Here is a 26,720-nt window from a genome sequence, read left to right as displayed (position 1 = left end):
TTGTGATATATATCACCAACTACATGCAGATTTATTTTCGATTTATTTTGAAACTTCAAAATATGATTTTCAATATTTTTAAGAAAACGAGCTATAAAATGCTGCACTCCTCTACGAAAACTGCTTTTTACAGGGTTGGGGTTCGAGTCTGAACCCCGGGGGCGAAAGAGTGAGGGGAGAAAGTGCTGTCAAACCAACAAAAAAAGGGCGGAGGGGAGAAGCGGAGAGCGCGGAACTCATCGCCGTTTCGCGTCCCTTCCACACCCCGTGTCCTCGCGCTCGCGCGGCGGCGCCGGAATGGCGGAGCCGGCCTGGATGCGGAGGCAGATGGAGCAGATCCTGGAGCTGGACATGGAGGAGCTAGAGGTCGAGGAGGTCGACGACTCCGGCTCATCCTCCTCCTCCGACGTCGCCACCTTCCTCAGGTCCGACCCCTCGCCCCTATTTTACCATTCCCCTGCGCTCCACGCTTAAATTGCGGCTTATTTGTTCGATATTTGGTGGTGGAGAGTGGAGAGGGGTTTCGCTCGCCATGACGTGTTGCAGTTGACGTTATTTAACCTGCTACTAGTTTCTGGTATGCTGGAGTAATTGTTACTCAGGAAATACAAGTTAGGGTGTGCCTTCTGCCCTCCTCAACATTTTGAACATTGGGGTTGAGGAAAGCTTTCGAGCTTATTACTGAAGACGGCTATGCGCTCGAAATTGAACTCAGTTTCACAGCTGTAGAAGCTGGTGGTGCGATGGTCGGTAGGCAGTGGCACCCATAGGTTTCGATTGCTCCAAACTTATTTTGTTTAAGGTGATTTGGCACCCGACATCGTAACATTGTTGATACACATCAGTTGTAGAATCAATATTAAATGGTGGTATTCCCCATTTCCTGTTGAGTGTGAATGGACGATCTGATGTTGCGAAGACTGATGAGGTAGTTTACCTGGTGCTCACAATTGCTCTCACACTTGCAGCGATTCCATTCATAATTATATGTTTTCCCCTTGGTACAACGTGAGGAGTAGTGTTTGCTTTGAGCTGGATTGATATCCTCATGCTTTGGGTGTAAGCATCTGTCATAAGCAGCTAGTAAACAGAAGAGGAATGGGGTCATCCCACTGAAACCATGGGACGATCCCCATCTATAATCTACAGACCCAATCGTAGAATCTACTGACTTTTTCGGACCAAGCATACCATGCAGTATAGTCCACTGAACTTTCGACTCAATGTACCAATTCTCTGATGAATGGTACAAGTAAATTTGGATCAGTTAATTTAAATTGATGTTTATGAGAAACCATGCTTTATTCATTTTCCTCATTCTTCTATCACAGAAATACTCATGGAGATCGAGAGGCTAGCACTTCTGAAGAGTTTACATTTAATACATCTCGGGCTTCCCTGAATACATATGTTGGTGGTAAGTATTAGGTTATTAACGCTGATCTTAGCATGTTTTGTTATGCTAGCTGCATAGTTTTGAAGTCTGTTTATGTGACAGAGGTTGATGATACCCGACGCAGATTTGCTTTCTTGAATGGTGGTGCTGTCCTCAGTTTACCTATGTTTTATCTTCAAGGTAGCCTTGCTACTGACTCTGCATTCAAGTATACTAGGATAGGGGAGTTTATCTCAAATTATCCGAGTAAAGAGGCAATACATTTTCAGGTGTTTCCCATTCTGAATAACTGATCCATCTGTGCATGACATTAACTGCACAACTTACTAAATTACCTTATTTGTTAAAGCTTGTCAATTTCCTCGAAATCAATTGGGAGCGAAAGCTCCTGAAGTGGAACAGTATCTCATCTATTTCAAACCAACAAAGTACAATCGGAGTTTGGGGATACCCATCTGTGTTATCCTTCCACTTGTTGCTCACAACGTAACACCTTAATGGTTAGCATTTTTAGCATACCAATTTTATTCAAGTTTATGGTATACTTTTGCAGGATTTGTTTTGTTTCCTGAAGCTACCCTGACTCTTAGAGTAATTCAGCCTAGATTATTAGCAACTGTTGACAAGGCTATTAATCATGTTGATACTCCATGCATGATAGGTGTGGTGAGTGCTACTCACCATTGTTTTGCTGTGTCATATTGTAGTTTTATTTTTTGACAATTCTTCGACTTCAGGTTTACGCCGACCCACTCATTAATGATGGACGTCATCCTATTGCTTCAGTTGGCACAACAGCAGAGGTATTTTTTTTTTCTGTTTTCACAGAAGTTCATAAAGGTTAGAATCAAACACTGTATTGAGCTTTAGCATTTCATATTTGCCCGTTTCTGTTTTTCTGTTATTTGGTTATGTTTTGTTTGTATGCTTATATCAGTTCATCGAACCCATATCCTTACTTTTGGTGTATCTCATCTGTGAACCATTTTTCTGCAAACATGCACCCGAGCTATTCAATTAACAGTTATGTGTAAAAATATCGCATGTCTCTCTCACTGTGCCAAGTCTAAGACATTGCTGTTGTGGATACCCTTTAGTCCCTTGCCATCAAAATGATGAAAAAGAAATGTTAAATTGTCATAGGGAATATCCATTCTTTACTATATAACGCATATGGTATGGACAGGTAGAGTTGGCTGTACTTGCAAATGTCTTAATGGAGTAGCCTGTCATCACCAATTCAATATTTGGTGGAGTTGGTATGTAATCCTTTGATGTTACACAACAGCACACCTGAAGCATAACTATGCGCTACACATGTCATTGCTATGTTGCCGTGTTCAATACCTTGTATTATCTGAAACTTTCAAGCAAGGCAATTGTATATTGAAATGCCATATGTTGCTGGAGTTCTCTTTTTTCTTTCGTCAAACCATTTTTCTTGTACTGTTCTGTGATAAGTTCTTCCCAGTAATCAGGTCTCCTTACGCTTTTGTTTGTTAACATAGATACACCAAATTATGCGATTGGATGATGGCTCATCAAAAGTTGTCACTCGAGGTCAGCAACGGTTTTGCCTTAGACGCAGTTGGGTTGACGTCGATGAAGTAGTAAGTTCAGATTTAGTCTAATTACCTGTTATTCTGTAATGCTATGAAACAGAGCTCCATGATGGCGCAACTTCCTTTTATTTTTATCCATTGACAGCCATGGGGTGAAGTCCAAATCATCGAAGAAGATGCGCCCTTAAGAACTCCAAGAGATGCATTTGGACAGTTAGCTGCAAGTAATACCTTCAAGCAATGTGATTCATCAGTGCCCAGTTTTGTTGTATCTTCTTTCAAGCAGAGAGATCTTATGGACTCTGAAAATGATTTTGATTCTCTGTCATCCACTAGTACTTCAAGTGACCATTCAGTAACAGATACAAGAATATACTATTCCTCAAACGAAGATGAAGATCTCTTGCCTGAACCGTCTTGGCAGAAGCATGAATCTGTGAATGAATTTGGTGCATTATGTCATCCAGTCAAGGATACCACCATGGCTGATGATGGCGATATTTGGTTTGCATCCCCTAAATCCTTGTCGGCAGTGAGGAAGAAAGATGAACGGCAGAGGCAGTACCATGCCGCTTATAATTCAAAGATGGCATTGGAGGCTCCGTTATCATTTTGGCCCCGATGGGTTTACGATATGTACGATTCATATTCGCTTGCTAGCAGGGCTGCAGGTACTGAGTTATTTCACCTCTTCTTGGTCATAATCATAATGTGGCAAAAACTGTCTCCATATTGTTCTATGTTCATTTATTTTTAACCAAATAATACTCCTTCCATTTCTTAGTATGTTGAGTTCTGATTAAGGCTTACTGTATGTATGACCTGAGCTTACTTTAATGGTAGATCTGTGGAGACAGATAATCACAAAACCAAGCATGGATGACTATGTGAAAAAACCAGATATGTTGTCGTTTCACATTGGAAGCAGACTGCCCGTGCCAGGATCTGTGAGACAGGAATTGCTTGATATCGATGGAGTCTCATATCGGCTACAGCGGGAGATTCAGATACTGAAGGCATTTAATCTCATAAGATGTAAAAATTGCCTGGTAAATGATTTTTTACCTTCATATTATTTTCGCTGTAGTTCCTGATCATAATTTGAGCTTCTTTTCCAACTCCATCTGACGCCCCAATCTTGATTGCATTAGTTCTGTTATGTGGTTTCTTAATCTTCACTGCTGTGGTCCTGCTTATTTGTATCGGCTTGTTGTTGGGTTTACCAGTCTGTGGTTTGCAGTTGCAGCCACAGGTCTACTTGGTATGCCGGAGCAAGCCATCTATGGTTCACAAAACCAAATTGCTTCATGTAGGCATCTATGCTGTGGCCAGGGTTTTCAACAACCTTAGCACCAAGGTTTCCGGCAGATAAGGTCTAGATTTGTTTTAAATGGACCGGTGTCTAAAAAGTTATGCAAATTTCTTTTGTGCACATTTGGTGTTCTGAACCGCCATGTAAAAAGGCCAGGAAACAATTCTGAACCGCTGGTTCTCTAGCTCTAGATAACTAAAACTAATTGCAGATTCTGCTGAGTTGATATTTTGGTGTTGACTTTGAAAATAAAGTCCAGTCGGCACCCGTTAGTTGTTTCCTTCAGGAAAACAGTAGGCCCTGGCAGTCCAGCTATGGAGAACTGCGCAGGACTTTCTTTTGGCTCTTTGGGAAGTATGCTGATATCTTTTTTATTTAAGATCTTGGAGAGGTCCTGGCTCTTTGGGACACTGGCTATGAATTTTAGCGGAAGGCATAACTAAAATTATATGTAAATCAAGGTAGTTTTAAATTAAATATTATAATTGATATGGCAATGTGACAAGTCGATTTACTATTGTAGGCTCTCATTGCAAGACGTAGTCACAAGGTGGTAATGTCTAGTGATGACCCAGTTGGTGCATGTGTCAAGCCGTACGACTCTGCGCAGGAGGTGATAACACTGCACAATGCTTCCGGGCTTGCACTCCATGGCAATCCTTCTGGAGATCACAGCTGGTTCCCAGGGTATGGTCTCTACTTCTCTAGTATGCTATTTACTTTTCAGTTTCCTATCTTGAACTGGAAAACGCAGCAGGCAACTTCCATAGTTGCACATATTGCTTGTTACACCGACTCAGAGGAGGAAGTTGTTGCAGATATACATGGACGATTGCGCTGTGCGCTGCCTGTGAGTCCAACATTGGCTGGCTATTCAGGGCTGACAAGAGGAATGTTCTTCCAAAATCCTTCTGGGGGATACGCAGTTCCCGAATTTCAGATGATACACAATCAGCACAGGACAGATCGTCTGTGTAGGTCGGTGGTCACAGCCAGCATTGCATTTTCTCCTCTTGCTTCTCTAGAATTGCATAGCTGGGCGTTTCTGGTGAAATTGTTCATTATAGTCTGCAGTATGACGGGTTGCTTGTTGCACACCATTCTGAACGTTACTTGACAACTTCGTCAAGAATCTCACCCCAGGACGACTTTGTGCTGTCAAGTACATGCCATGTAAATTATCATACAGTACTATAGCTTCCCATTGAAAAGGAACAAGGAAAATTATTCAGCATGTTGTTATCAAAAGTAAGTCAGATTCCCATTGTCTGACCACGTAAACATTTCATAATTGTACATGGAAAAACCCTATGCAACTCAAGCACACCATTTTATTATACATTATTCTCATCCAAACAAGTCAGATTCCTGCTGTCTGACCACGTAAACATTTCATACTTGTACATGGAAAAACCCTATGCAACTCAAGCACACCATTTTATTATATACATTATTCTCTTCCAAACACGGGATATTAGCTCGCTGTAGCAAATCCGGTACACAATAGCTCAAAAAACATGAACAAAACACATGTGTCCAATGGCGGAGACACAGTAAATCATAATCAGGTCCAACTGTACATTATTCTTGGCTTAGGCAGTTTACCATGGATTCATTTGTAAGAACGGTAGATGGGGCTGTACATGCAGCTCTCTGCATACTTCACCAAGTCTCTTGGACGAGGGAGATGGCTAGCCAATCCTGCATACAGAAAATATATGAATTTATTGTTTGAAATTTTCTAGAATGCTAGTGGTAAACTAAACTAAACTATGATATTACCAAGGTCATAGGCTTTCGCAGCGACACGAGCTGCGATGTTAGCTGAGATCTTCCTGATGCTGGAGAAGGGCGGATAGATCAGACCTTTGTCGAAATGCTCTGAGGTGACCTGTTCGGCTAGGCCTTCAGCTGTTCAACACCGAAAACAAAACAAGCATGCACAATCAGCACAGTTCGACAGAGTAGCACACTTCAGTCAAGTGAAACAATACTTGTAGTTACCTGCAGCAAGGACCATATCATCTTTCACCCGTATTGCCCCTGAGATCACTACACCTAAACCAAACCCTGGGAAGATGTACGCATTGTTCGCCTGATGTTTTTACAAATGGAAATGAGCAACTTCACCCTGTTAAAACTAGAAATAGATATTGATTGACATACAGACTCAATTTTCTAACCTGTGCAGGTACAAAAAGCTTGTCATTGTATTTGACTGGATCAAATGGGCTTCCACTCCCGAATATTGCACGGCCCTACATGAACACATAAATCTCATTAAACATTATGTGTTTTGGCATGCTATAATTTATCAAGGATGGCATGAAATTATCATTAGTAGAATATTACCTCACTCCATGAATATGCCTGCTCAGCAGTACATTCAGATTTTGATGTTGGGTTTGATAGAGCAAGGATGATTGGTCTCTGCATTTTGTTGTAATTAGCGGTCAGTCGTCAGAATCGTTATTAAGGCAGGCTGAGATTGTACTGTTCTTTTGTGAACTATAATGTCAATGATGTTTGTGTTACCTTGTTAATCGAAGACATAGCCTCAATCACCTCTTTGGTGAAACTTTGACCCACACCAGCTGATCCTATGAGTGCAGTCGGTTTGATGTCCTGAAAAATGGAAATCAATGTACTGCCTGCCTGATAAAACAGAAGTATACACTGGAACACTATTGCGAGTCTCTAAAGTTCAGTGTAGCTTTATACCTTGATGGCACTTAATAGATCTTTGACTGGTTCATGCTCATGTGCATATAGCTTCTTAAAAGGCTGTATAGACTCTTTACGCGAACTGACGATCAGCCCCTGCAACCCACTATATATCAGGATACGGTCGCTTATCGATTGTTTTAAACCAGGAGGGAATGCTTTGCAATACCTTTGAATCAACAAGCCAAATATTTTTGCGAGCCTCTTCGGGTGAAAGGTGGGACTGAAACATAACATAAGAGTAACATCATTAGTAACACACTCCAGATCCCAACGAGACAAAAATTAACAAAACCAACTACCTGCATTGATATCTCCAAAGCCACTAGTTCAGCAATGCCTGTACCAGCCTGCAAGAACAGATAATTGGGCTCCGATTACTCACAAACTTAAAACCAATCGATGAGTAACATGCTTAGAAGGGTTCAGTAGAGGCACCATATGGCACAAAAAAACTGACTATCTTAGCATGTAAAATATAACAAGTGGATCTAAAAAACTGATAATGTAATATGCATTGTCATTCCATTCCTAAAAGAGAACCAACAGAACTAGCACGATACAAATGCTTTAGAATTTAGCATAGCATGTCCCTAGCAAATCTTCATTCGATCATTCAGTTCATCAGGAATGAGAAGCAATCTGTGATGGAGCAGCACAGCACTGGTAGATGCTTTGAAATTTTGCAGCAGTCTGAAGTAACCAGGAGTAACGCAGGACCATCTGTTTTGCGTTGAGATTACTAACCTCTCCCGCACCAAAGAATAAGAATTTGTGATCAGCTAAAGTTCCGCCAACAAACTTCAGACCAGCAATAAGGCCCGCAAGGACCACCGCAGCCGTGCCCTGTTTATACCAAAGTTAAAATTATAGGGTTGCGCACCGCATAAGCAAATCCACTGGTTTTGCTGGGAGTAATCATAATACTAGTTCCAAGATACAGAAACCACAAAATCTTGTCCCTGGCACTACCTGAATATCATCATTGAAGACGAGATGGGTTCCCTTGTACTTCTCAAGAAGGGTAAATGCGTTGTGGTTTGCAAAGTCTTCAAACTGTTAAGTTTACATGTCAAAAGAAATGCGAAGGAAATTTGGGTAAGTGGCCATTATAACAGGTCAGGTACAGATCAGAACTAGTTCTTTCGACTGTTCCATACCTGGACAAGAGTCTTCGACCCATAATTCTGCTTAACGGCAGCCATGAACTCATCCAGAAGCTCAGTGTATTCCTGAAACGAGAAATGGAGGCGAACTGTGAGGACGCATGACCATAGTGTGACAACTGACAACTGAGTTTGACCAAGGAAGATGCAGCAAACGTGTAACCTGGCCAGTGGCCCTTCTTTGCCGTAATCCAATGTAGAACTCGTCATTCAGCAGCTCCTCGTTGTTCGTCCCCACATCGATGGTTATAGGCAATGCCTGGGACGGAAAATGGAAACAAAGTCACATCAGTTTATCTAATTGCTCACTGTAAACAGAACAAGACACAGTCCTAATGTACTATGTACTTACACCAGATGGCCTGACGCCACCAAGGGCAGTATACAGAGCCAGCTTCCCCACGGGAATCCCCATACCCTGCATGTGGCACATGATTTCCACCCATGATAAGCAACGAGCCAGGAATTTAATTTGGTGAAAAGAGACGGCCGGAGAGGTGAGTGAGTGACCTGGCAGCCAAGATCTCCGAGGCCTAAGATGCGCTCGCCGTCGGTGACAACGATGACCTGAATACTCTTCTCCGGCCAGTTCCTCAGCACCTCCAGCACTCTTCCCCTGGAGCACGCACCAGGAACAGGAACATGACACGTACAAGTGAATATTCAGTTCGCTTACACAGACAGAATGAAACGAACGAGGAGTCCGGCTCGGCTCAGTCAGAAACGTACTTGTCTTTGAGACTGATGTAGAGGCCCTGCGGCCTTCTGAAGATGGAGCCGTACTTCTGGCACGCCTCGCCGACGGTGGGCGTGTAGACGACGGGGAGCAGCTCCTCGACGTTGTCGACCATGAGCTTGTAGAAGAGCCGCTCGTTCCGCTCCTGCAGGTCCACGAGGAACATGTAGCGGTGCAGGGGCGTCTCGAGCTCCCGCACGTTCTGCAGCAGCCGCTTCTCCTGGAGCTCCTGGGGCAGCACCGCCGGCGGCAGCAGGCCGCGCAGGTAGTGCGCGTCCCGCTCCTCCTCCGTGAACGACATGCCCTTGTTGTGCCGCGGATCCCTCAGCAGGGAGTGGCCGCTGCATGCAAATCAACCGAGCTATGTAATCGATGATCGATGGAGCAGAAGCTTAAGCATGGTGTGTGGTTAATTACCTGGCGATGCAGACGGCCCACGGCGTGACGGGCTGGTCCTGGGTGGCGCGGTCCTCGCCGTAGGCGTCCTCCACGCCGCCGGTGGCCACGCCGGCCATCGCGGCGTCGGACGAAGGCGGCACGGCGCCGTTCTTTCCTCCCTCCTCCCCTGATCGTCCTCCGGTCATAGCACCGCACTGCGCCGCTCTCGCTGATCCTATTCTGCTATTGCTCCTACTGCTGCACCGACGCGCCAAGGCCTCTCTGGTAGCGGATGCAATGCGAGCCAAGCTGGTGCGGTGTAGCCCGAGCATAAAGGGAGCTCGGCGAGGAGGAGCAGGAGAACTTGGAGAAGCCGCGCGGCGGACAGCGAAGACATGGCGACACCGCGCGCCGCCTCTTGTCCGGCGACACGTGGCGGGAGAGGTGGCGCCACGCGCCTCCCCGGTAGGCCGGCTCTAGAAGCACGGCGGCAGGGCCGGGGATTCGTCCACCTGGAGAAAGCACTGGGCCGCCTCAGCCCGTTAGGCCGCAAAGCCCAGCCCGGTCCAGGCTCGCGTCGCCATCTCAAAACCCAACCCACATCTCCCCGGGAGCGTTCGTCGTCTTCTTCCTCCATCCGAAACAGCGCAGCCAAATCCGAAGCAGAGCACGCGGCGGCCGGACCGGGAGGGACGCCATGAGCCGCGCGCTCCTCTCCCACATCCTCCACCGCCCGCCTCTCCTCGGGTACGCGCACTCTTCTTCTTCCTCCTTCTCTCGCGCGCACCGTACTCCCTGTACCTAGACGTCTGAGACTTTCTTTGCGTGCAGGTCGAGGAGTGGCATCCGTGGAGGGGCGATTCCTTCCCGCCTCCCCGCTCTCCGTCTCAACTGCAGCAGCGCCGCGGAAGCTACGGCCCCGGCCGATGAGGCGCCTGCTCCCCCGGCGAGGAAGTAAGTCCCCCGCCTCTCTCTCATTGCTCGTGTGGTGTTCGACGTAATGCACTTGCTAGACTTTGGGCCTTGCATGATTTCCTGCGTTTGGCTGAAGGTCAGGTTACTTTGTTATGCTTGAATCGTGAGTGCAATGCTGGAGCGTTGAGAGTATGCTAAGGTTGCGCGACGCTGGTCTATTCCATATACTCTTCACTTCAGTTTTTGTCCCAGCATATTCATTGTGCTAATAACCATTTGGTTTGCTCTGGGCTTGAAACTCGTGCTTAACGCAACTTTTAAGTTCAACAGGAAAATCAGACATGTTCAGTGAGCCAATGCCGACTTTGCACAGTAAGCAACACTGTATGACACCATATGACCATCACCACGACATCACGCATTACCTACTAAGAGATCCCTTGTAATCTCTACTCAGAAAAGGATTTTTTTTGACCTTTTTTGTGTTTACATACGTAGGACTTTCGCTATTGGGGTCTCATACAAATGTGCAAGTCTCAGTGCAACTTCCGCACGCCAGCAAAAGTTGACATTATTGTGTGTGTGTGTGTGTGTGTGTGTGTGTGTGTGACGTTTTCAGAATCTTGATCGGAAAGTGGTACATGTTGTTGGGCTAATTAGTTTCCTTCGCACTGTTATGTATTCACTTCATTACTTTCTTCTAGTCTTGCAGAAAATAATGTGGACTTATGGTGAAGTACAACAATAGCTATTCTGGTAGTCTAGTTAGTATCTTTTCAAGGCAGTCTAGTAAGTATTTAGGAAATTATCTAAGTAAGAATTGTATAATGTCGAATTAGTATCTTTTAAAGGCAGACTAGTTAGTATTTATCAAGAAATCATCTGAGTAAGTAAGAATTGTATAATGCATGTTGTAGTAAGGGAACTTGTGCTTAGGTGGCATCTTTGGTGTGCGCCTCTTCTGATTTTGGCCCTCTAAGTGAACAGGGTTATCTATTGCAGAAAAAAGTGCACAGGGTTGCAATTCATTCTGTATTTCTCCTAGGGATGTCATTCTTTCATTTGCTCCTATGGTAATCTGCTTTTAATGCTTTATTATCAAATATTTTGATAACAAATGAGATCATGATAAGCTTGCATGAGACAGATTGTAATTCATTGTCCAAGATCCAAAGATGGTATCCATTTTCATGGGGTTACTCCTCATAGTTATGAAGTGAATTAATATCCCCGCAGTATAATAATAGGAAATGTATTTTTATATCGAGGTCGCGTGTAATCATGATAAATCTATTTGCTTGTTTCTTCTTTTAATTGTGAATCTATGTGTCTACCACTGCAGGAAAAGAGTAGTTTCTGGTGTACAGCCAACAGGAATGGTGCACCTTGGAAACTATCTTGGCGCTATTAAGAATTGGGTTGCACTTCAGGTACTGCATATTTGAATTTGTAACTACATTATTCTATCTAACTAAGAAGCTACATGTCCAGGGCTAAACTAAATATCCGTTAGATCTATGTTTTGCATCTTCTTATCCTTTGTTCTGTGATGATTCCTTGCAGGATTTATACGAGACATTTTTTTTCATTGTGGACCTGCATGCGGTAAGCTGTTTCATGGCCATCCTACAATAAAAGTGTAATGAATTTGTATAGTGTGTAGTTCTTGTGTATAGCTGATTAAGTTAAGCTAGCTATCAACATTCTTTTTTCTATTTATCTGGTGCTTCGATCAAATTGGGATGCTTCATTTTACCTTGTATAGTTGGATACTCTTCCAACACAAGCTGCAACTGCATCATCACAATGTCTAATCAGACCATATATAGCATATGCTAACCAAGCAGTGTTAATGCTGTATATGTAAACTAGAGTGCTACAGCTGCATATTGTTCATGTTCGATTTGGATACTCTTCCAACACAAGCTGCAACTGCATCATCACAATGTCTAATCAGACCATATAAAGTATATGTTAACCAAGCAGTGTTAATGCTGTATATGTAAACTAGAGTGCTGCATCAGCATAATGTTCATGTTTGATTATAATTAACTTTTTGAGGCACAAGCAGCTGCATAATGTTCATGTTTGATTATAATTAACTTATTGAAGATATTTATCGTTTTCTCCTTGATTCACTCGAATAGCCTAACATTTGACAATATATGTTTACCACTATGTTCAAACATGTGCAGATTACTTTACCATATGAAGCACCGCAGCTATCTAAAGCTACAAGAAGCACCGCTGCAATTTATCTGGCATGCGGCATTGATAGCTCCAAGGTCTGCTTCGCATACTTATATTATTCTATGCTTTGGTGTTCCTGTTGTGGATATCTTTCTTTTGCTGAAGGTTTTATGTTACTTTGTGTGTTTCCAGGCCTCCATTTTTGTACAATCTCATGTACGTGCTCATATTGAGCTGATGTGGCTACTGAGTTCTTCAACTCCCATTGGTTGGCTCAACAAGATGATCCAATTCAAAGAGAAGTCACGCAAGGCGGTGCGTCATTCGCTGTACGATAGCTTCACTGTCAACTTCTGTTTAACTGAATACCTCATAAGCCATCATAGATTCATAGTACATAAGGGATTTAAAAAAAAAAACTATAGCTCAAGTCGCAAATAGACATCTTTCTATGTTGGGGAGATTATGTGGCAATCAAATTAACACCCCTACAATTCATGACTGATATGATTAACCTGCAGATAAAAAAACTCTACATCAATAATATGCACTGACATCTGTTCCCTAGTGATTTATAATATCCTACTGAGCAGTGAGAAGAACAAAAATGCTAAATTTAATAATCCAACCTAGGTTATAACTTCCACACTTGAATGATTTGATGCATTATTGAATCAGAGGTGAATATTTGTCTTGCAATAGATTCTTTGCTTTTGTTTGGCATATGGTGTGTCAGCCTCAATTGTTATGTCTTAAAACTAAAGTGATATACAATTTCTGACTTCGTCAAAATTGTTTGTTCTATCATTGCTATTTTACTGAATCGTTAGTTCCATATATTTAGTTATCAGATCAGATGAACCCAGGTTTTATTATGCATTCCCAATCAGTCCCCATGCGACTTTCACATCGTTAATTTTATTAAATTTCATTAGCAACTTATTGTATTACCAATGTTCTCTCTTAAATTACCAGGGTAATGAAAATGTTGGAGTGGCACTTCTTACGTATCCTGTTCTAATGGCTTCTGACATCCTTTTGTACCAGGTAAAGTTTGTTTGTCGCTACCATTGTGTTACATTAGTCTTACTGTAAAAGCTAACGTTAGAAGCATATAGTTCAACTTCAACCTTGGGCCTTTTACACTGCATTCCCTACATTGGTGTCAACAATAGCTGATTTGTATGATTGCAGTCCGATTTGGTACCTGTTGGTGAAGATCAGACACAACATTTGGAATTAACTCGTGAAATTTCTGAACGTGTTAATAATCTCTATGGTGGAAGGAAGTGGAAGAAATTGGGAGGGTGAGAAAAGCTGGACTATCTTGTACCCTTTTTGAGATACTAGTAGCTGTCTCTCACTATGATAATGCCATGTCTATGTGTTTGCAGGAGAGGCGGTTCATTATTTAAGGTGTGTTTAGTCGTGCATACACATGGTTTGGCATCATTTCAAGATTCAACCCATTGAGCGACAGATGCTCTGCACTTTTGCTTACCAAGCTTTTCCGGATATTTAGGTTCCTGAAGCCCTGATCCCTCCAGCAGGTGCCCGTGTTATGTCCCTAACTGATGGTCTTTCCAAGGTAATTGACCATACGTGCAGTATTTCTTACCTGATCACAAACTAAAGTTAGTACTTTTCTATGGTTATTATACTGCTAGTTTAGATGCCAATCCTTGATCATATACGTATTATTTGCAGAGCTGATTCGATGTACATATTCTACTTACCTCCTCAATGTGCTGTATGTGTATGTTTGTACTGACTTTCTGTTTCTTGGTGATAGATGTCTAAGTCTGCTCCTTCAGACCTATCTCGCATTAACCTTCTTGACCCAAAAGATGTAAGTACAGAGTAATACAAATAAACTTCTGTGTTATTTCTTCCATTAACTGACCATGTTTATGTTTAAAGTTTTAAGCATTTCTATTTATTCTGATATCTGTCTGACACTTTGTAGGTGATTGTGAACAAAATCAAACGTTGCAAAACTGACTCGCTCCCAGGGTCTGTAGCCCCTCCCCCTCTCTCACTCCAAACTTGAATTAATAGAATTAGCCTTTGGTAAGAGACTCATGTCATTCAACTTGCACACTCCAGCTTGGAATTCGACAACCCTGAGAGACCGGAATGCAAAAATCTTCTCTCAGTCTACCAGATCATTACCGGGAAAACAAAAGAGGTGGTTAACTTCTGCATACTTGAATAGTACACCTGCTCAGCCAGGTTTCATCTATGTCCAATATAATGTTGATTGAGAACATAATTGACCCATTTGGTCTTGCAGGAAGTTGTTAGCGAATGCCAAGATATGAACTGGGGGACATTCAAATCTACCCTTACAGATGCCTTAATCGATCATCTGGAACCTATCCAGGTATGGTAATACTTGTGCGGTTTATCATGTCTATCCTTCGAGTTTATACAAGTATATACTTAATCATTGTACTAAACAATTGCAAACCAAGTTACTTTCACTTGAACAATCAATTTCATCTTGCATATGCCCTCTGGTTATTACATTCATCTTTTTACCTTTCTGTAGGTCCGATACGAGGAGATCATGGCTGATCCTGGTTACTTAGATAATGTTCTGGTAGATGGGGCAGGGAAAGCTTCTGAGATAGCAGACGCCACCCTCAGCAACGTTTACCAAGCCATGGGTTTCTTGCGCAGATAGCGTGCAGAACATTTCACAAGAAACTATGGGTTCAATATTTTTGGAACTGTGCAATACTGGTCTTCTTGCACTTGTTCAATATTTTGGAACTACATCTCCAATTTAGATGCATGTTGGCACTGCTAAATTTTTTTATGGTACGGAGTGCTTGAATAGACAACAACATTAAACAATCTTTCAATGGGATTGTAATGAATTATTCGTCAAAAGATAACACCCGAATTCCATCTCTAGATAAGGTTACGATTTTCTTTTCAAAGTTACATATGTGATTATACCTGTAGCAGGAATTTCAACAACATAGCAAAAGGTTTCATGTTAACTCTCCTCTGATGACTAATGCGGCTTGGCTGATGATTCTAGCAATCCTGTGAACCTCATGCTGTACAGATTGCCAGGACTCAGAAGTATTTGTTTTCTTTGCTGTCTGAATGGCATCATCAACACCTGGATACACTTCCGCCCCATAATCGTTGTAGAGGGAAGGTCCATAGATCTACATGATTTGTTTTCCATAAGCACAATGGTATATAATGTACTTCCCCAAAACAACAGCAACTTACCATGTGTTTGTACCATGGCCTCCCGGACAGTCCTTCACGCTCTGTGAACGCTCGTTCAGTCATCATCAACCGGTCATTGAGATCTCTTACCTTCAATGGGTTGTTTCCCCAAGGGGACCAAAATTTTCGTGTCTGTAGAACCTAGTCAAGAAAAATAACTTAGTAAGCTCAAAGTACAATTTTTTTTTGAAACGTAGGTAATATGAATGAACAACAATCAATAGGAAGAACCAAATACCTCCAGTTCAGAGTTCACTTTTAGAACTGCCCTGTCAAACTCTTTAATTGACTTGTGGAGGGGAGATAAGCTGACAGGCATTCCTAGTACTCTCTCATTTATACCCACCGCACCTTTCTGCCAAGCAAACGCTACTGTCAGGATCCTCCAAATTTAGACTTCTAATTACCGAGAAAAGATGCATAGTTCCAGTTGGTCTATAATTTATAGGAGAGCTCTGAAGGACGTGTTTTATTTTCTCTCTCGAGCAAGCATTTCATTTGAGTATTAAGATCTCTGGAGGACATGTTACCTCAAGCTCTGCGACATAAGAGCTGTAGTTGAACGGTAGGATCTCCTCATCCGAAAGCCTCAAAGCTAGAAGCCCCCACATGCTTGCCACTACAAGGAGAGATGATGTTAACTTGAGTTTCGGCCACTGAGCTTATGTACTCTGCAAATGCAATAATTTTAGCCCAACATATTTTTGATGATCAACTGAAGTGGAAGTAGATACGACAGACAATGCAATATTTTTTCCCACATTTGTAAATGCATACTTCATTTATAATGAGCAACTCAACATATGTCCACTAGGACAATGCCTCGGAGTTCTAATGTTCTATGCATGTAAAGTTTCAAACAAAATTTAAAAAATGCATCAAGTAGAGCGCCACAAGGTTTGACCCGCAACAAAGCAGAGATTGGATCAATGTTTCTTCACCTTTGTACAGTTGAAGAAGCAACCAGGTGATGAGGTGTCATAACGTACATCGCTAAGCAGGCAGACAAAGCGATGGACACACTGGGCGTGGGGGCGGAGACCCCATACCCCTGCATCATGTGTAACCTCTATTACATGTTTATCGAATAACTTATCAACTTAATACGGTTAACTTTACACTTTACATTTGGACAATGTCTCATGAGCCTCTCAGTTTTTGTATGTGCCTCCTGCTGGATAGGCACAGACAAGCAACTAACTGCCATGTCAAGTTTCCAAATGTGCCTAAATAGTGCCGTTGTTATCGGTAGAGGAGCAAGTGGAGGTCTATGGTGACATGAGGGTGAGGGCTATCTTAGGTCGGCATAACAATAAAAGAGCAGCTCGAGGTCAAGCTGCTTGTGGGCAGGGGTGCAATGTCATGGGCATTGTTAGGAAATACTCCATCTGCTCCCAAATATAAGATGTTTTGGTAAGACAAATTGACTTGCTAAAACATCTTATATTTAGCAACGGAGGGAGTTCATATTTATATATTTAACTAGGAAATATGGTAGTTCAAAAATTAAATAGTAGGACGATAAAGATTTGATTTGGTGGAGGAAAACGGCGATTCAATTCTTATGTCTAATCAAGTTTCCCTACAAAAGGGACACCATGAACTTATTATCAATTAAGCAATGGGAAGAATAAACTACTCCCAGTTTCTCACTTATGTCCCTCTCATCCCCTGCACCATGTCAGGTTCATCGGTGTTAGACCGGTAACAATTTAGCATGTGAGAACTCCATATGGGTTGTCGGTTGAACATATGGGATACCTGCGACATGCCTGCGGAACATGGGATCTCCGTACTTTTCCATCCATGTGAAGTCATCGTACAGGCTATGGTACACGGCATAATCTGCAAACAAGTAGTACTGTTATTTGATTCGATCTAGCAAAAAAACTCACAATCATTGAATAATGCAAACAACAAAATATTTCAAGGAACATAGCTTAATGAGCATATAGGAAGATAAAAATAACTTAGAACAAACCTGACCCAATAGACATATCAACTGAAGGAATACCAATATGTTGAACAAAGGCCGAATAATCTGAACTTCCACCTCCTAACCTTCCAATCTGTCATCAGAAATCTTAAACTTGTATCTAGTATAATAAAAGCATCATACACCTGAACTTCGAACAAAATGAAAGAGAACTATGCCTAAACTATACATAATATTTCATTTCACATGCCAAGTGCTCATATTACTAAGAAAACAATTGTACAAGCTTTACCTAAACATTAAGTGCTTACCAGAGAACTATCAGAAGCCATCCACATGTCATACAGACTTTCTGTTCCATTATCAGGATTTGGAACCTTGCTCGAACAGAAAAAAAACACAGAATATTAAGAGAAGTAAAGAACCCTGATCACTAATTCACTGTTTAGTAATTAATAGACATTCCTACTGACAACAATTCCATTACACAGTAAACTATTCCGTCTTTCAAATTTACCAATTTTAAGCAATGACAAAAATAAACTGAGCACAGGCTAGAGAGAAAATAATTTCCTGATTGTAAGTTAGTTGCTCAACTGTCCCCTTAGCATAATTGCATAAGTGCAATTCGATTTGCTCATAATTTTGGCCATGTACGAGTTACAACATGCTATTAGTGACCAGCTATGCGAAAACTTAGGGCAAGTTGGTTTATATGCTAAGTTTTGCCACTTTTTTTGTTTGCATAATTTATCTAAGTTTAGGTCATCAAAACTGGAACCACTTTGGTTAGTCTAAGGGAATCTGTGCCACACTTTTCTAAGTTATTGACATGTGGGACCAGGTATTATAAATGGAACTTTGCCGCATGTGAGGCTATTGACCAAATATATGCCTAACTTAGGGTGTGTAGAAGTCTGGCAAGGTTTGGTTATGAACAACAGTCTTTGGTCAAACTTTGGCTTGCCACAATTACCTCCAGACTTCCTCACCTAAATGCTATGGCATCATGGAAGCAAGCAGCCCTGGGAGGGTTGAGCCTGACTAACATTATTGTATTTTTTTCTATTGAATTGAAAAAAAACATGTTTATTTTAGACTAGGATACCTGTTTGCTCGCTTGCTTAAGCAACTCATCAAGTTGAGGAGTGGCTGATGCTTCAAATCCAGAATTACAGACCCCAATATCTACATTCAGGTAAGCAACAGTCTTTGAAGTTAGCATTGCTCTGTTCTCTTCAACCCATTCAGTTGATCCTATCTGCAATTTTCGGAAGATATTAGTACAAGAAGGACAGGTGAACTGCTTGATAATAGCCAGAGAGAGAGAGAGAGAGAGAGAGAGAGAGAGAGAGATTACCAATCCGTACTCTTCGGCATCCCAGTTACACAAAATGATTGTCCGACGAGGTCTCCAACCCTTGTTTTGTAGCTTAGACAACCTTTGAGCTAGCTACATTCAATGGCAGGTAACAAGCCAATGTGTTTCTCCGAATCATGAGTAGACTAAAACGGAAGGGTTGAGAATTTGACATAGAGCAACCCAATATGAAATACCTCAAGCAAGGCTGCCGTTCCGCTGTTCGGGTCAGCTGCCCCAAATGTCCATGCATCACGATGGTTGCCAAGGATAACGTACCTGTGTGTGCATGAAAATTAATTATCATACATTTGAAATATGATGCACAAAAATGCCCATCAGAATCTAACAATAAGCGTGTTCCTGTATCTATTTCAAAATTGCAGTCCAAGAAATTTCTGACCAATTATACTGATGAAATGTAGCTGAGTTTGTAGTCAATTCCAATGAACACTGTAGTTAGAAATTTGCTGAATTTTATCCAGGGTACTCATAATGTAGCTTCTGGCAAAGGATTTGGACTCAGTCACCGGTTACTATAGCCAGAGGGCACAATGTTGTCGACAGTCGGGGTTTGGGCAGGCACCAAGTGTATGATGGGTGGTCAGCGGTTTGGCCATTTGTGGATATTGACCAAAAAAGGAGAAACGTTGGAGAGTTCTACTTACCTATCAGGTTCTTCTTTTCCTTCAATCACCGCAATAACATTCTGAATGGTAGCCATCGTCTCATTCCCCTACAAAGAAAGGGAACACACAAGGGGTTATCACTGAATTCAGGAAGTGAAACCATAAAGAGCAAAATTAGATCTCATCTCCATATCAACTCACTGTATAGGTCAGATTGAGCACCGCCGGCCCGGGGCCGAGACGGTAAACCGGCGCGCCCTCACCGCCTTGCCAATCCTCTGGCGCGACATCTCCGCCAATGAGCTGCAGTATCTCCTCCCCGTCCCTTCCCGAGACCGGCAGCACCGGTATCCCCGGCATGTCCTCCGTGGCCATCGCCTCCGCGATGCTCAGGCGCTCGCACCCTTCCGACGACGGCCACATCGGCGTCGTGGGGTCCCCCACCCCCTTGAAGGTGCTCCCGACCTGCACGCCGGACGGCGGCATCCACGGCCCATCCGGAAACGCCTTCCCGGGCGCGTAGTCCTTGAAATCGGTGTATATCACGGCCGCCGCCGCGCCAGCTCGGCGGGCGTTGATCACTTTGTCGCCGCGGTACACCTTGCCGTAGCGCGCGACCGCGACCTTGCCCGTGACGTTCACGCCGCGGGCGGCGAGGTGGGCGTAGTCCTCCGCGCGGCCGTAGTTGGCGTAGACTGCCTCGGCGGCGGCGGAGCCGGACGCGGAGTAGGCGAGGAAGGTGGGGACGACCTCCGCGGAGAGGGCGGCGTTGGGGTCGTCGGGGTAGGTGTCCTGCACTAAGGGGAAGGCGGTGGCGGCGCGGCCGGGGGCGGAGAGGGAGAGGGAGCGGTGGGAGGGGTAGGAGAGGAGGACGGAGTAGGGCGTGAGGCGGGTGGGGAAGGAGAGGGAGGCGAGCGTGGAGGCGACGTGCTCCGCGGCGGCGGCGTTCGCCTCGGTGCCCGCGAGGTGCGGGCGGGCGGTGAGCGCGCGCAGGTGGGCGGCGGCGGTGTCGTTGGAGCCCAGGGAGAGGAAGAGGGCGTGGTAGTAGGAGGGGGCCGGCGCGGCGAGGAGGTGGTAGTAGGTGGCGAGCGCCGCCGCGACGAGGAGAGGGAGCGGGTGCAGCCACGCGGCCGCCCGGCGAGGAAGGGAAGGAGGGGCGGCGATGAGTGGTGTCCGCGTGGAGGGGTCGTCTTCGACGTGGGGTGGCGCCATGGCGGGCTTCCGGCGTGCGCTGCGGGCGGCGGAGGAGCCGGAGCGGAGTGGGTGCACGGCTAGAGGCGGAGGGACACGCCGGCCCGGCAGTTTCCTTATCTCTGCCTCTGACATCTGGGTCCCTCGAAAGGTTTACGTTATTTAAGTTATCGTTCGTCGCTGGGGCAGCGTCACGTGTGATTCGTCGACTGGTGGGGAACGATGCGTTTTTTCGTCTTTACGGTGGAGTGGAGTGGGCCTGGCTGAGTGGGTGAAGACGTGGATCGGTTCTCATTGGGCCTTTCTTTAGGACTTGTTTGATTTAAAGACAATTTCTATAAGTTTACTTTGCAAGATGTTGTTCTTCGGAGTTCGGTCAGCATACGTTCAACAACCTCCTGAAAACAGTCGACGCAAGTTTTTCGCTTCAGGATTTCTTTGCCAAAGTTATGGTAGAACTTTGATATGAAAAAAGGTGAGCCTATAGGCGATGACTTTGAAAAGCCTTGATATGATTTTTAGTGCCATTGGGGATATTTGTCGATCATTTTTTGTTTTAGTTCGTTGGGTGATGTACTTAGTTTAGTGAATCAATAAATTCAATTGTTTATAAATCAGTAAATTTTCCTCCTTACATGGACCAGCTAGATGGATTCCTCCATGAAGATGTATTCCTCTATGAAGGAGGAAGCTTGACAATGATGCCTCCGACAATAAACTTGTCCGGTAACACAGAGGTAAACTGCTCAAGAGCAATGGGCTGTATCTCACGAGTCTCCTCAATGATGGAGCGCTCATCAGTCATCTTGAAGCACCCCTCAGAAGGGTGTCGGCATCCTCAACAATGTTCTCGGAGACCCCAAACTTGGCCTCGACTGCGTCCCACATATCCTTGCCCGTGGAGATGGACAAATACGAGTCAACAATGTTCTCGCCAAGAACGCTGATGTCTGATGATAGCACCCCTCAAAAGGGTGTCGGCATCCTCAAAAAAGCTTTCTCCTCAACAGAAGTAAGCTCTTCCACAGGCTTGCCATTGTGTCATCAAAGCATCTCATGGTTTGTAGGCTAGAGAATAGCTCTCGCACGCCACCTCTTATAATTCACGCCCTCGAATGGAGGAGGCTTAAGAGATGTAGCAAAGCTAACCGTGGAATAATGCTGACAAGGTTTTTGGAGAGGGCTCTAGCGCGACTGCTGGCTTTGATGTCGACACGGCGGCTAACGACTATTTCCCCAACAACGACTTCTTCCTCGACATCAACAACCTCTTCGGCGACATTGCTCTCAACAACGCACTACAAGGAAAAGGCCTATTGCCGGCGCACCAAAAAGGCCTATTGCCGGCGCACTTAGAGCCCGCCGGTGGGAACAGGCCGGTGATAATCGCTTATTGCCGGCGCACCAGTTGGTGCGCCGGTGGTAACTCGCGTTATCCCCGGCGCACTCTGTCTTGTTCGCCGGCGGTAGGTTATACAAGAAAACAAAAAAAATCAAATCTAGATCTAGATCTAGCTAATCAGTGGTTGTCGTCTCTGCGCCGGTGTAGGAGGTACAGGAGGTGCAGGATGATGGCGGAAGCTCCCGAGGTCATCGCGTCGGTGTAGGAGGAGGAGGAGTAGGCCGGAGGTGGAGGAGCCCGGAGTAGGTGGGGGAGCCCGGAGTTGATGGAGGTGGCCGGAGTTGGTGGAGGAGGCCGGAGGTGGTGGAGGAGGCTGGACGTGGTGGCGGAGGCCGGACGTGGTGGAGGAGGCCGGAGGTGGTGGAGGAGGCTGGAGGTGTTGGAGGAGGCCGGAGGACGTTGTGGCCGTCGGTGGCCATCGTGGTCGTCGGTGCAGTAAAGGTCGCCGGAGTAGCTCGCCGCAGTAGCTCGATGTAGTAGATGAGGAGGAGGAGGAGGAGGAAAAGAGAAGGAAAATGTGAAAGTGAGGAGCACAGGCAGGTGTGGAGTATATATATACCATAGGTTACTGCCGGCGCACCAAGTAGGGTGGTGCGCCGGGGGTATTTTTTTTCTTTTTTTCTCCCAAATCTTAAATCTGAAAAAAATCCTGTTTCTGTTTTGAATTTGACGAATCCATTTTTTCTCCAAACGGCCGTAGGCCGTTGAATTCGAATAGGAAATTTCGAGTAGATCGATTTTGATATAAAAAAGTTTTTCATCGGAGGTCGTATGCAACCAGAAATCCCGTTTTACCGAAACATGACGCCATTTTGCATAATACATCGAAATTCAAATTTTCAAGTTTTCACTAAAACTAGATCACATATTACATGGGCATTTCAAAGGATTTTATTTTTTGAATTTTATATCATTTTCTATGATTTTTTCAAAAACTAAAAAGGCGATTCTCGGGGGGGGGGGGGGGGCACCATAGAGGTGCGCCGGGGGTAAGGTACCCAAAAATTGGAGTTCCGGCCAGATCTCTTCGAATTTTATCCCCGGCGCACTAATTTTTTTTGTGCGCCGGCAGTATAGGTCCATCGCCGGCGCGGCGGAAAAGTGGTGCGCCGGCAACACTTTCCACCGGCGCACGTGCAAGGTGGTGCGCCGGCACATTTTTCCTCCACCTATAGGCTTTTTCCTAGTAGTGACGACACCGTCAATGCTAACGCCAATGCCAACGCTGGTGACGAGGGAGCTCCTCGGCAATGCCCACCATGAGGGGCTTAGGGTTGACGAAATCCTGCAGGCTAGCACGAGACATCGAATACCAAATAAACGGGGAGAGACATTTACCCAGGTTTGGGACCCTCGATGAGGTAAACCACTTACTTCCTGTTTGTCTGATCTTGATTTATCGAATATATTGGGTTACAATGGGGTAGCCGATAGGCTGTTATGGTCGACTCGCCGAGAGACAAGGATTCTAGGGTTTGTGCTCTAAGTTGCGGTGGTTCTACGTACTGTTGTCTTGTTGTTCGGCAGGCCCTCTCCTGGCCTTTATATAGCAGGCCAGGTCCCGAGAGTCCTGTCCGAACTCGACTAGGTTACACTGAGATTTAATCTAGTATTTCCTTATTGACGCCTTCTTGCCTTGTCCATCAAGAATCCGCCTCTTAGTAAGTCTCCTTCATTGGAATCAACGTACAGGCCCACTTTGGTTATTGGACAATCTTTATGGACCCCTATTTGGGCCAAGGGAGGTAGATTAATGTCAGCTACCCGAAGGGTAATGCCCATATCAGCTGGTTCCTCTTCTGGACCGTATGTGTTCTTGCCTTCTACTTATGAGATCATACTATTTTTCCTTCTCCTAGCAATATGTTCAGGCTCGTTGTTAAGTAACATATTACTATTATCAATCAGTTTAGACTTGTTGCTTTTGTACTCTATGGTGATTTGCACGACTAGTTTAATCTCAACCTTTTTAGTCATGTTTTATCCATTATTTTCTGCGATTAAATCATTGGGAAGTTTTCTAATATTTCCAAAACTTGTCACACAGTGTCAACTATGCAAGTTAGATTGTAAGTGATACAACATGTGTGCTCCATAGACACTAAAGGCTCATTAGTCCCAGAGTCTCTACTCCGCGATAGAACTACAAAAACACCGTTACTGGAAGATAAGAGCATCTCCAGTCGCATCCCCCAAACCGTCCCTCAAAAGGATTTGGGGCGCGCCGGACAAAAAAAGCGTTCCAGCCGCGTCCCCCAAAGTCCTTTTTTGTCCGGCGCGCCCCTATACGGTGTCCGGCGCCCCGAGCCCGTCCCCGTCCCACAGGGGACGTACCGGGCACGCCGGACACAACGAAATGAGAGGCGAGGAGGCGCGGGGCCGACGCGTCAGCGGCACGGTTAATTTTAACCTAACCGTCGCCTACCTCGCGACGGAAGTTATTCGCGCGCGGCGGCATCTTTGCCTTAATGGCGACGGAGGGGCGGGCGAGACGTCTCGTCGGTCGCTGCGCAGCCTCCACGCGTCGCCGGCGTTCGCACGCCACCGCCCGTTCCCGCGCGATCTTCCCGCCTCTTCTCGTCCGTTCCCGCGCTTTCTTCCCGACGCCGGCGTCTATAAAAGGTCTCCCGGCTCATCAATGGTAGCCACCACACCCCGCCGGCAACAAACACAGCCCTCGTCGCTCCACGGCCGTCTCCTCCATCACCGAGTGGCAATGGCGAACCGCCCGGCGATGGCCACTTCCCTCCACCGCCGTCTCCTCCATTGACGAGCCGGCAGCGGCGTGCGGCACTCGAGGAGGCACTCGAGGAGGAGGCCCGCCGGCGGCGTGAGGCGCAGCGAGGCGGCGGATCTAGCGGCGTTCTCCGCCCGCCTCCGCGGCCGAGGAGGCCGCGGCGGCGGCAGCGTGGCAGGAGCGAGCGGTGCGACACCGTTGCGGCGTTCGACGCCTCGACGGGACAAGAGGCGCGACGGCGCCGGTACCGGGAGGAGATGGAGCAGCGATGGGCCGACGAGCGCCGGCGCCGGCGCGATGAGCGGCGGCGCTGTTCCGTGAACGGCGTGACTCGATCTAGCGCCGGCGGCGTGAGTCGATCGAGCTCCGAGCGGCAGGCGACGGCGGAGGAGTGTCGACAGCGGGAGGCGGCGCTACGGCGCTATGGGGGAGGCGGGCGGAGCGAGTTGGCGGCGGCCGACGCGTTTGCGGCGGCGATGATGGAGGCGCCAACAGATGTGGAGGAGGAGGCGCCAATGGAGGAGGAGGAGGCCGAGGCGGAGGAGACCGAGGTGGAGGACGACGACGACGACGACGAGTTCGACTGGTCCGACGACGACGCCCCGCACCCGGACGAGACGGCCGATCAGCAACGCGCCCTCGTCGAGTCCTTCGAGTCGGAGAAGAAGCTCCCAGACGACGCCCGTGCCCTCGAAGAGGCGCATATTCGTCGCGCCTGTTGACGTCAGAAACCCACTGGCGGGCAGAGACGGGCAACACCGTAGAGCCGGGAACAACTAGGGCTGCGGCTGGCCCTAGTCCCTCTGAGCGACGGCCCGCAAAGCCTCCTGGTCGCACGCACCGATGTTTATCACAAGGGCGTGCCACCCGACCTATACCCGGTCGGGAAGGTGTGGATGATGCCTCGCTTAGTTTCCTGCAGGGCACACACGTAAACGTTAAATACGAGCCTCGATCGGCTCTCGGGTTATCCCGTGAATCGGCTCAAAGAGCCGATCCACCCATGATTCGGACGAGGTGTCCGAATATATGGTGGTCCTGCTTGATCAAGGTAAAGCTAATGAGATCTACGACGATGTGGGGTTTTCACCGCATAATCGGATCATCCTACTCCAGGTTGGGCCTCGCGGCCACGCACGGTGATCGTAAGCCGATCCTAAACAAGGCCTAAAAACCAACACGAGGTTGATCCTCGGAACATCCTCGCTTAGGGCCAACGAACGACACCCTACGTGCCGCTGGATCCTCCCCCTTTGTAAGGCCTAACTATTGCAGATATTAAACTAATCCTTGTAGAACAAGGAGCAATCGTAACGGATCAGATCTACTAAACTATGATCAAGCGGGGTGCCGCCCCTACACCTAAGATAGGTGTAAGGGCGGCTAGACATGCAAGGGTTGCACTACGAAAGCATGTAATATGAAGAACAATGCTAACCCTAACATGTCTAAGATAACTACGTTGCTCGCCATCAAAAAGGCTTCGGTACGAGCAACGCATGAACAACGTAGGCAGGCTTGTGCTGCCTAGATCGCAAGATGCGATCTAGGCAGCATGACGCTTACCGGTAGAAACCCTCGAGACGAAGGAGTTGGCGATGCGCCGAGATTTGTTTGTGGTTGAACGTTGGTTGTTGTTTATTCCATAAACCCTAGATACATATTTATAGTCCAGCGGACTTTCTAATGTGGGCGTGCACTAAACCGTGCACGAGATAAACTCTAACTTTTAATCTAGATACAATCTACTATAATTAAAGATACACGGGCAACCTAGCCCAAATTCTCCGTGCAAGGCCGCTTCATAGATCTTCAATGTGTAATCTTCCAAGCCCAT

The 26,720-nt window shown here is 45.7% G+C and overlaps 4 protein-coding genes across 4 annotated transcripts; 2 read left to right on the top strand and 2 right to left on the bottom strand.

The window, feature by feature from the left end:
* The first annotated feature begins 228 nt into the window (after positions 1-228).
* Positions 229-5,248, top strand: LOC124664901. Its single transcript, XM_047202320.1, has 10 exons — positions 229-425; positions 1,332-1,417; positions 1,499-1,576; positions 1,950-2,062; positions 2,134-2,199; positions 2,905-3,006; positions 3,104-3,629; positions 3,802-4,007; positions 4,794-4,957; positions 5,089-5,248. Exons 1-10 carry the CDS (start codon positions 298-300, stop codon positions 5,246-5,248), a joined length of 1,629 nt encoding a protein of 542 aa, XP_047058276.1. The 5' UTR covers positions 229-297.
* Positions 5,249-5,812: 564 nt separating this feature from the next.
* Positions 5,813-9,606, bottom strand: LOC124661349 (NADP-dependent malic enzyme-like). The gene is made up of 17 exons (XM_047199212.1): positions 9,314-9,606; positions 8,890-9,237; positions 8,671-8,776; positions 8,513-8,578; positions 8,324-8,419; positions 8,155-8,226; positions 7,967-8,050; positions 7,742-7,840; positions 7,297-7,344; positions 7,164-7,217; positions 6,992-7,090; positions 6,806-6,895; positions 6,623-6,700; positions 6,454-6,528; positions 6,275-6,365; positions 6,053-6,181; positions 5,813-5,971 (listed from the first exon to the last, which is right to left on the bottom strand). The coding sequence occupies exons 1-17, from the start codon at positions 9,604-9,606 to the stop codon at positions 5,883-5,885; spliced, it is 1,917 nt and encodes a 638-aa protein (XP_047055168.1). The 3' UTR covers positions 5,813-5,882.
* Positions 9,607-9,917: 311 nt separating this feature from the next.
* LOC124666431 (tryptophan--tRNA ligase, chloroplastic/mitochondrial-like) lies at positions 9,918-15,298 on the top strand. Its single transcript, XM_047203770.1, has 15 exons — positions 9,918-10,021; positions 10,106-10,228; positions 11,532-11,619; positions 11,753-11,794; positions 12,385-12,474; positions 12,572-12,694; positions 13,355-13,426; positions 13,574-13,686; positions 13,774-13,795; positions 13,902-13,967; positions 14,172-14,228; positions 14,346-14,392; positions 14,486-14,567; positions 14,673-14,762; positions 14,931-15,298. The coding sequence occupies exons 1-15, from the start codon at positions 9,972-9,974 to the stop codon at positions 15,063-15,065; spliced, it is 1,200 nt and encodes a 399-aa protein (XP_047059726.1). The 5' UTR covers positions 9,918-9,971; the 3' UTR covers positions 15,066-15,298.
* Positions 15,255-20,879, bottom strand: LOC124663083 (probable glutamate carboxypeptidase LAMP1). Its single transcript, XM_047200829.1, has 12 exons — positions 19,755-20,879; positions 19,593-19,660; positions 19,122-19,203; positions 18,925-19,017; positions 18,673-18,825; positions 17,876-17,941; positions 17,610-17,697; positions 17,390-17,473; positions 16,159-16,247; positions 15,867-15,983; positions 15,629-15,769; positions 15,255-15,561 (listed from the first exon to the last, which is right to left on the bottom strand). The coding sequence occupies exons 1-12, from the start codon at positions 20,877-20,879 to the stop codon at positions 15,379-15,381; spliced, it is 2,289 nt and encodes a 762-aa protein (XP_047056785.1). The 3' UTR covers positions 15,255-15,378.
* Between the last annotated feature and the right edge of the window lie 5,841 nt (positions 20,880-26,720).

Source organism: Lolium rigidum, chromosome 6 (assembly GCF_022539505.1).
Source record: "Lolium rigidum isolate FL_2022 chromosome 6, APGP_CSIRO_Lrig_0.1, whole genome shotgun sequence".
Classification (NCBI taxonomy): Eukaryota; Viridiplantae; Streptophyta; class Magnoliopsida; order Poales; family Poaceae; genus Lolium; species Lolium rigidum.
The sequence above is the reverse complement of the archived record's forward strand: the minus strand, read 5'-3'. Positions and strand labels throughout refer to the sequence as shown.

Bases quoted from the DNA above. Each gene is read 5' to 3' on its own strand.
- LOC124664901 (XM_047202320.1), top strand. From the start codon at position 298: ATGGCGGAGCCGGCCTGGATGCGGAGGCAGATGGAGCAGATCCTGGAG. The intron at 426-1,331 runs GTCCGACCCCTC...CTTCTATCACAG, and splicing joins GACGTCGCCACCTTCCTCAG to AAATACTCATGGAGATCGAG. The intron at 2,063-2,133 runs GTGAGTGCTACT...CTTCGACTTCAG, and splicing joins CTCCATGCATGATAGGTGTG to GTTTACGCCGACCCACTCAT.
- LOC124661349 (XM_047199212.1), bottom strand. From the start codon at position 9,606: ATGCTCGGGCTACACCGCACCAGCTTGGCTCGCATTGCATCCGCTACC. The intron at 8,420-8,512 runs GTAAGTACATAG...TTTCCGTCCCAG, and splicing joins GTGGCGTCAGGCCATCTGGT to GCATTGCCTATAACCATCGA. The intron at 8,051-8,154 runs GTATGGAACAGT...TAAACTTAACAG, and splicing joins GGTCGAAGACTCTTGTCCAG to TTTGAAGACTTTGCAAACCA.
- LOC124666431 (XM_047203770.1), top strand. From the start codon at position 9,972: ATGAGCCGCGCGCTCCTCTCCCACATCCTCCACCGCCCGCCTCTCCTC. The intron at 12,695-13,354 runs GTGCGTCATTCG...TTAAATTACCAG, and splicing joins AAGAGAAGTCACGCAAGGCG to GGTAATGAAAATGTTGGAGT. The intron at 13,427-13,573 runs GTAAAGTTTGTT...GTATGATTGCAG, and splicing joins CTGACATCCTTTTGTACCAG to TCCGATTTGGTACCTGTTGG.
- LOC124663083 (XM_047200829.1), bottom strand. From the start codon at position 20,879: ATGTCAGAGGCAGAGATAAGGAAACTGCCGGGCCGGCGTGTCCCTCCG. The intron at 19,204-19,592 runs GTAAGTAGAACT...ATGCACACACAG, and splicing joins GGAAAAGAAGAACCTGATAG to GTACGTTATCCTTGGCAACC. The intron at 17,474-17,609 runs GTTTGTTCTAAG...ACTTGTTTGCAG, and splicing joins TGATATGTCTATTGGGTCAG to ATTATGCCGTGTACCATAGC.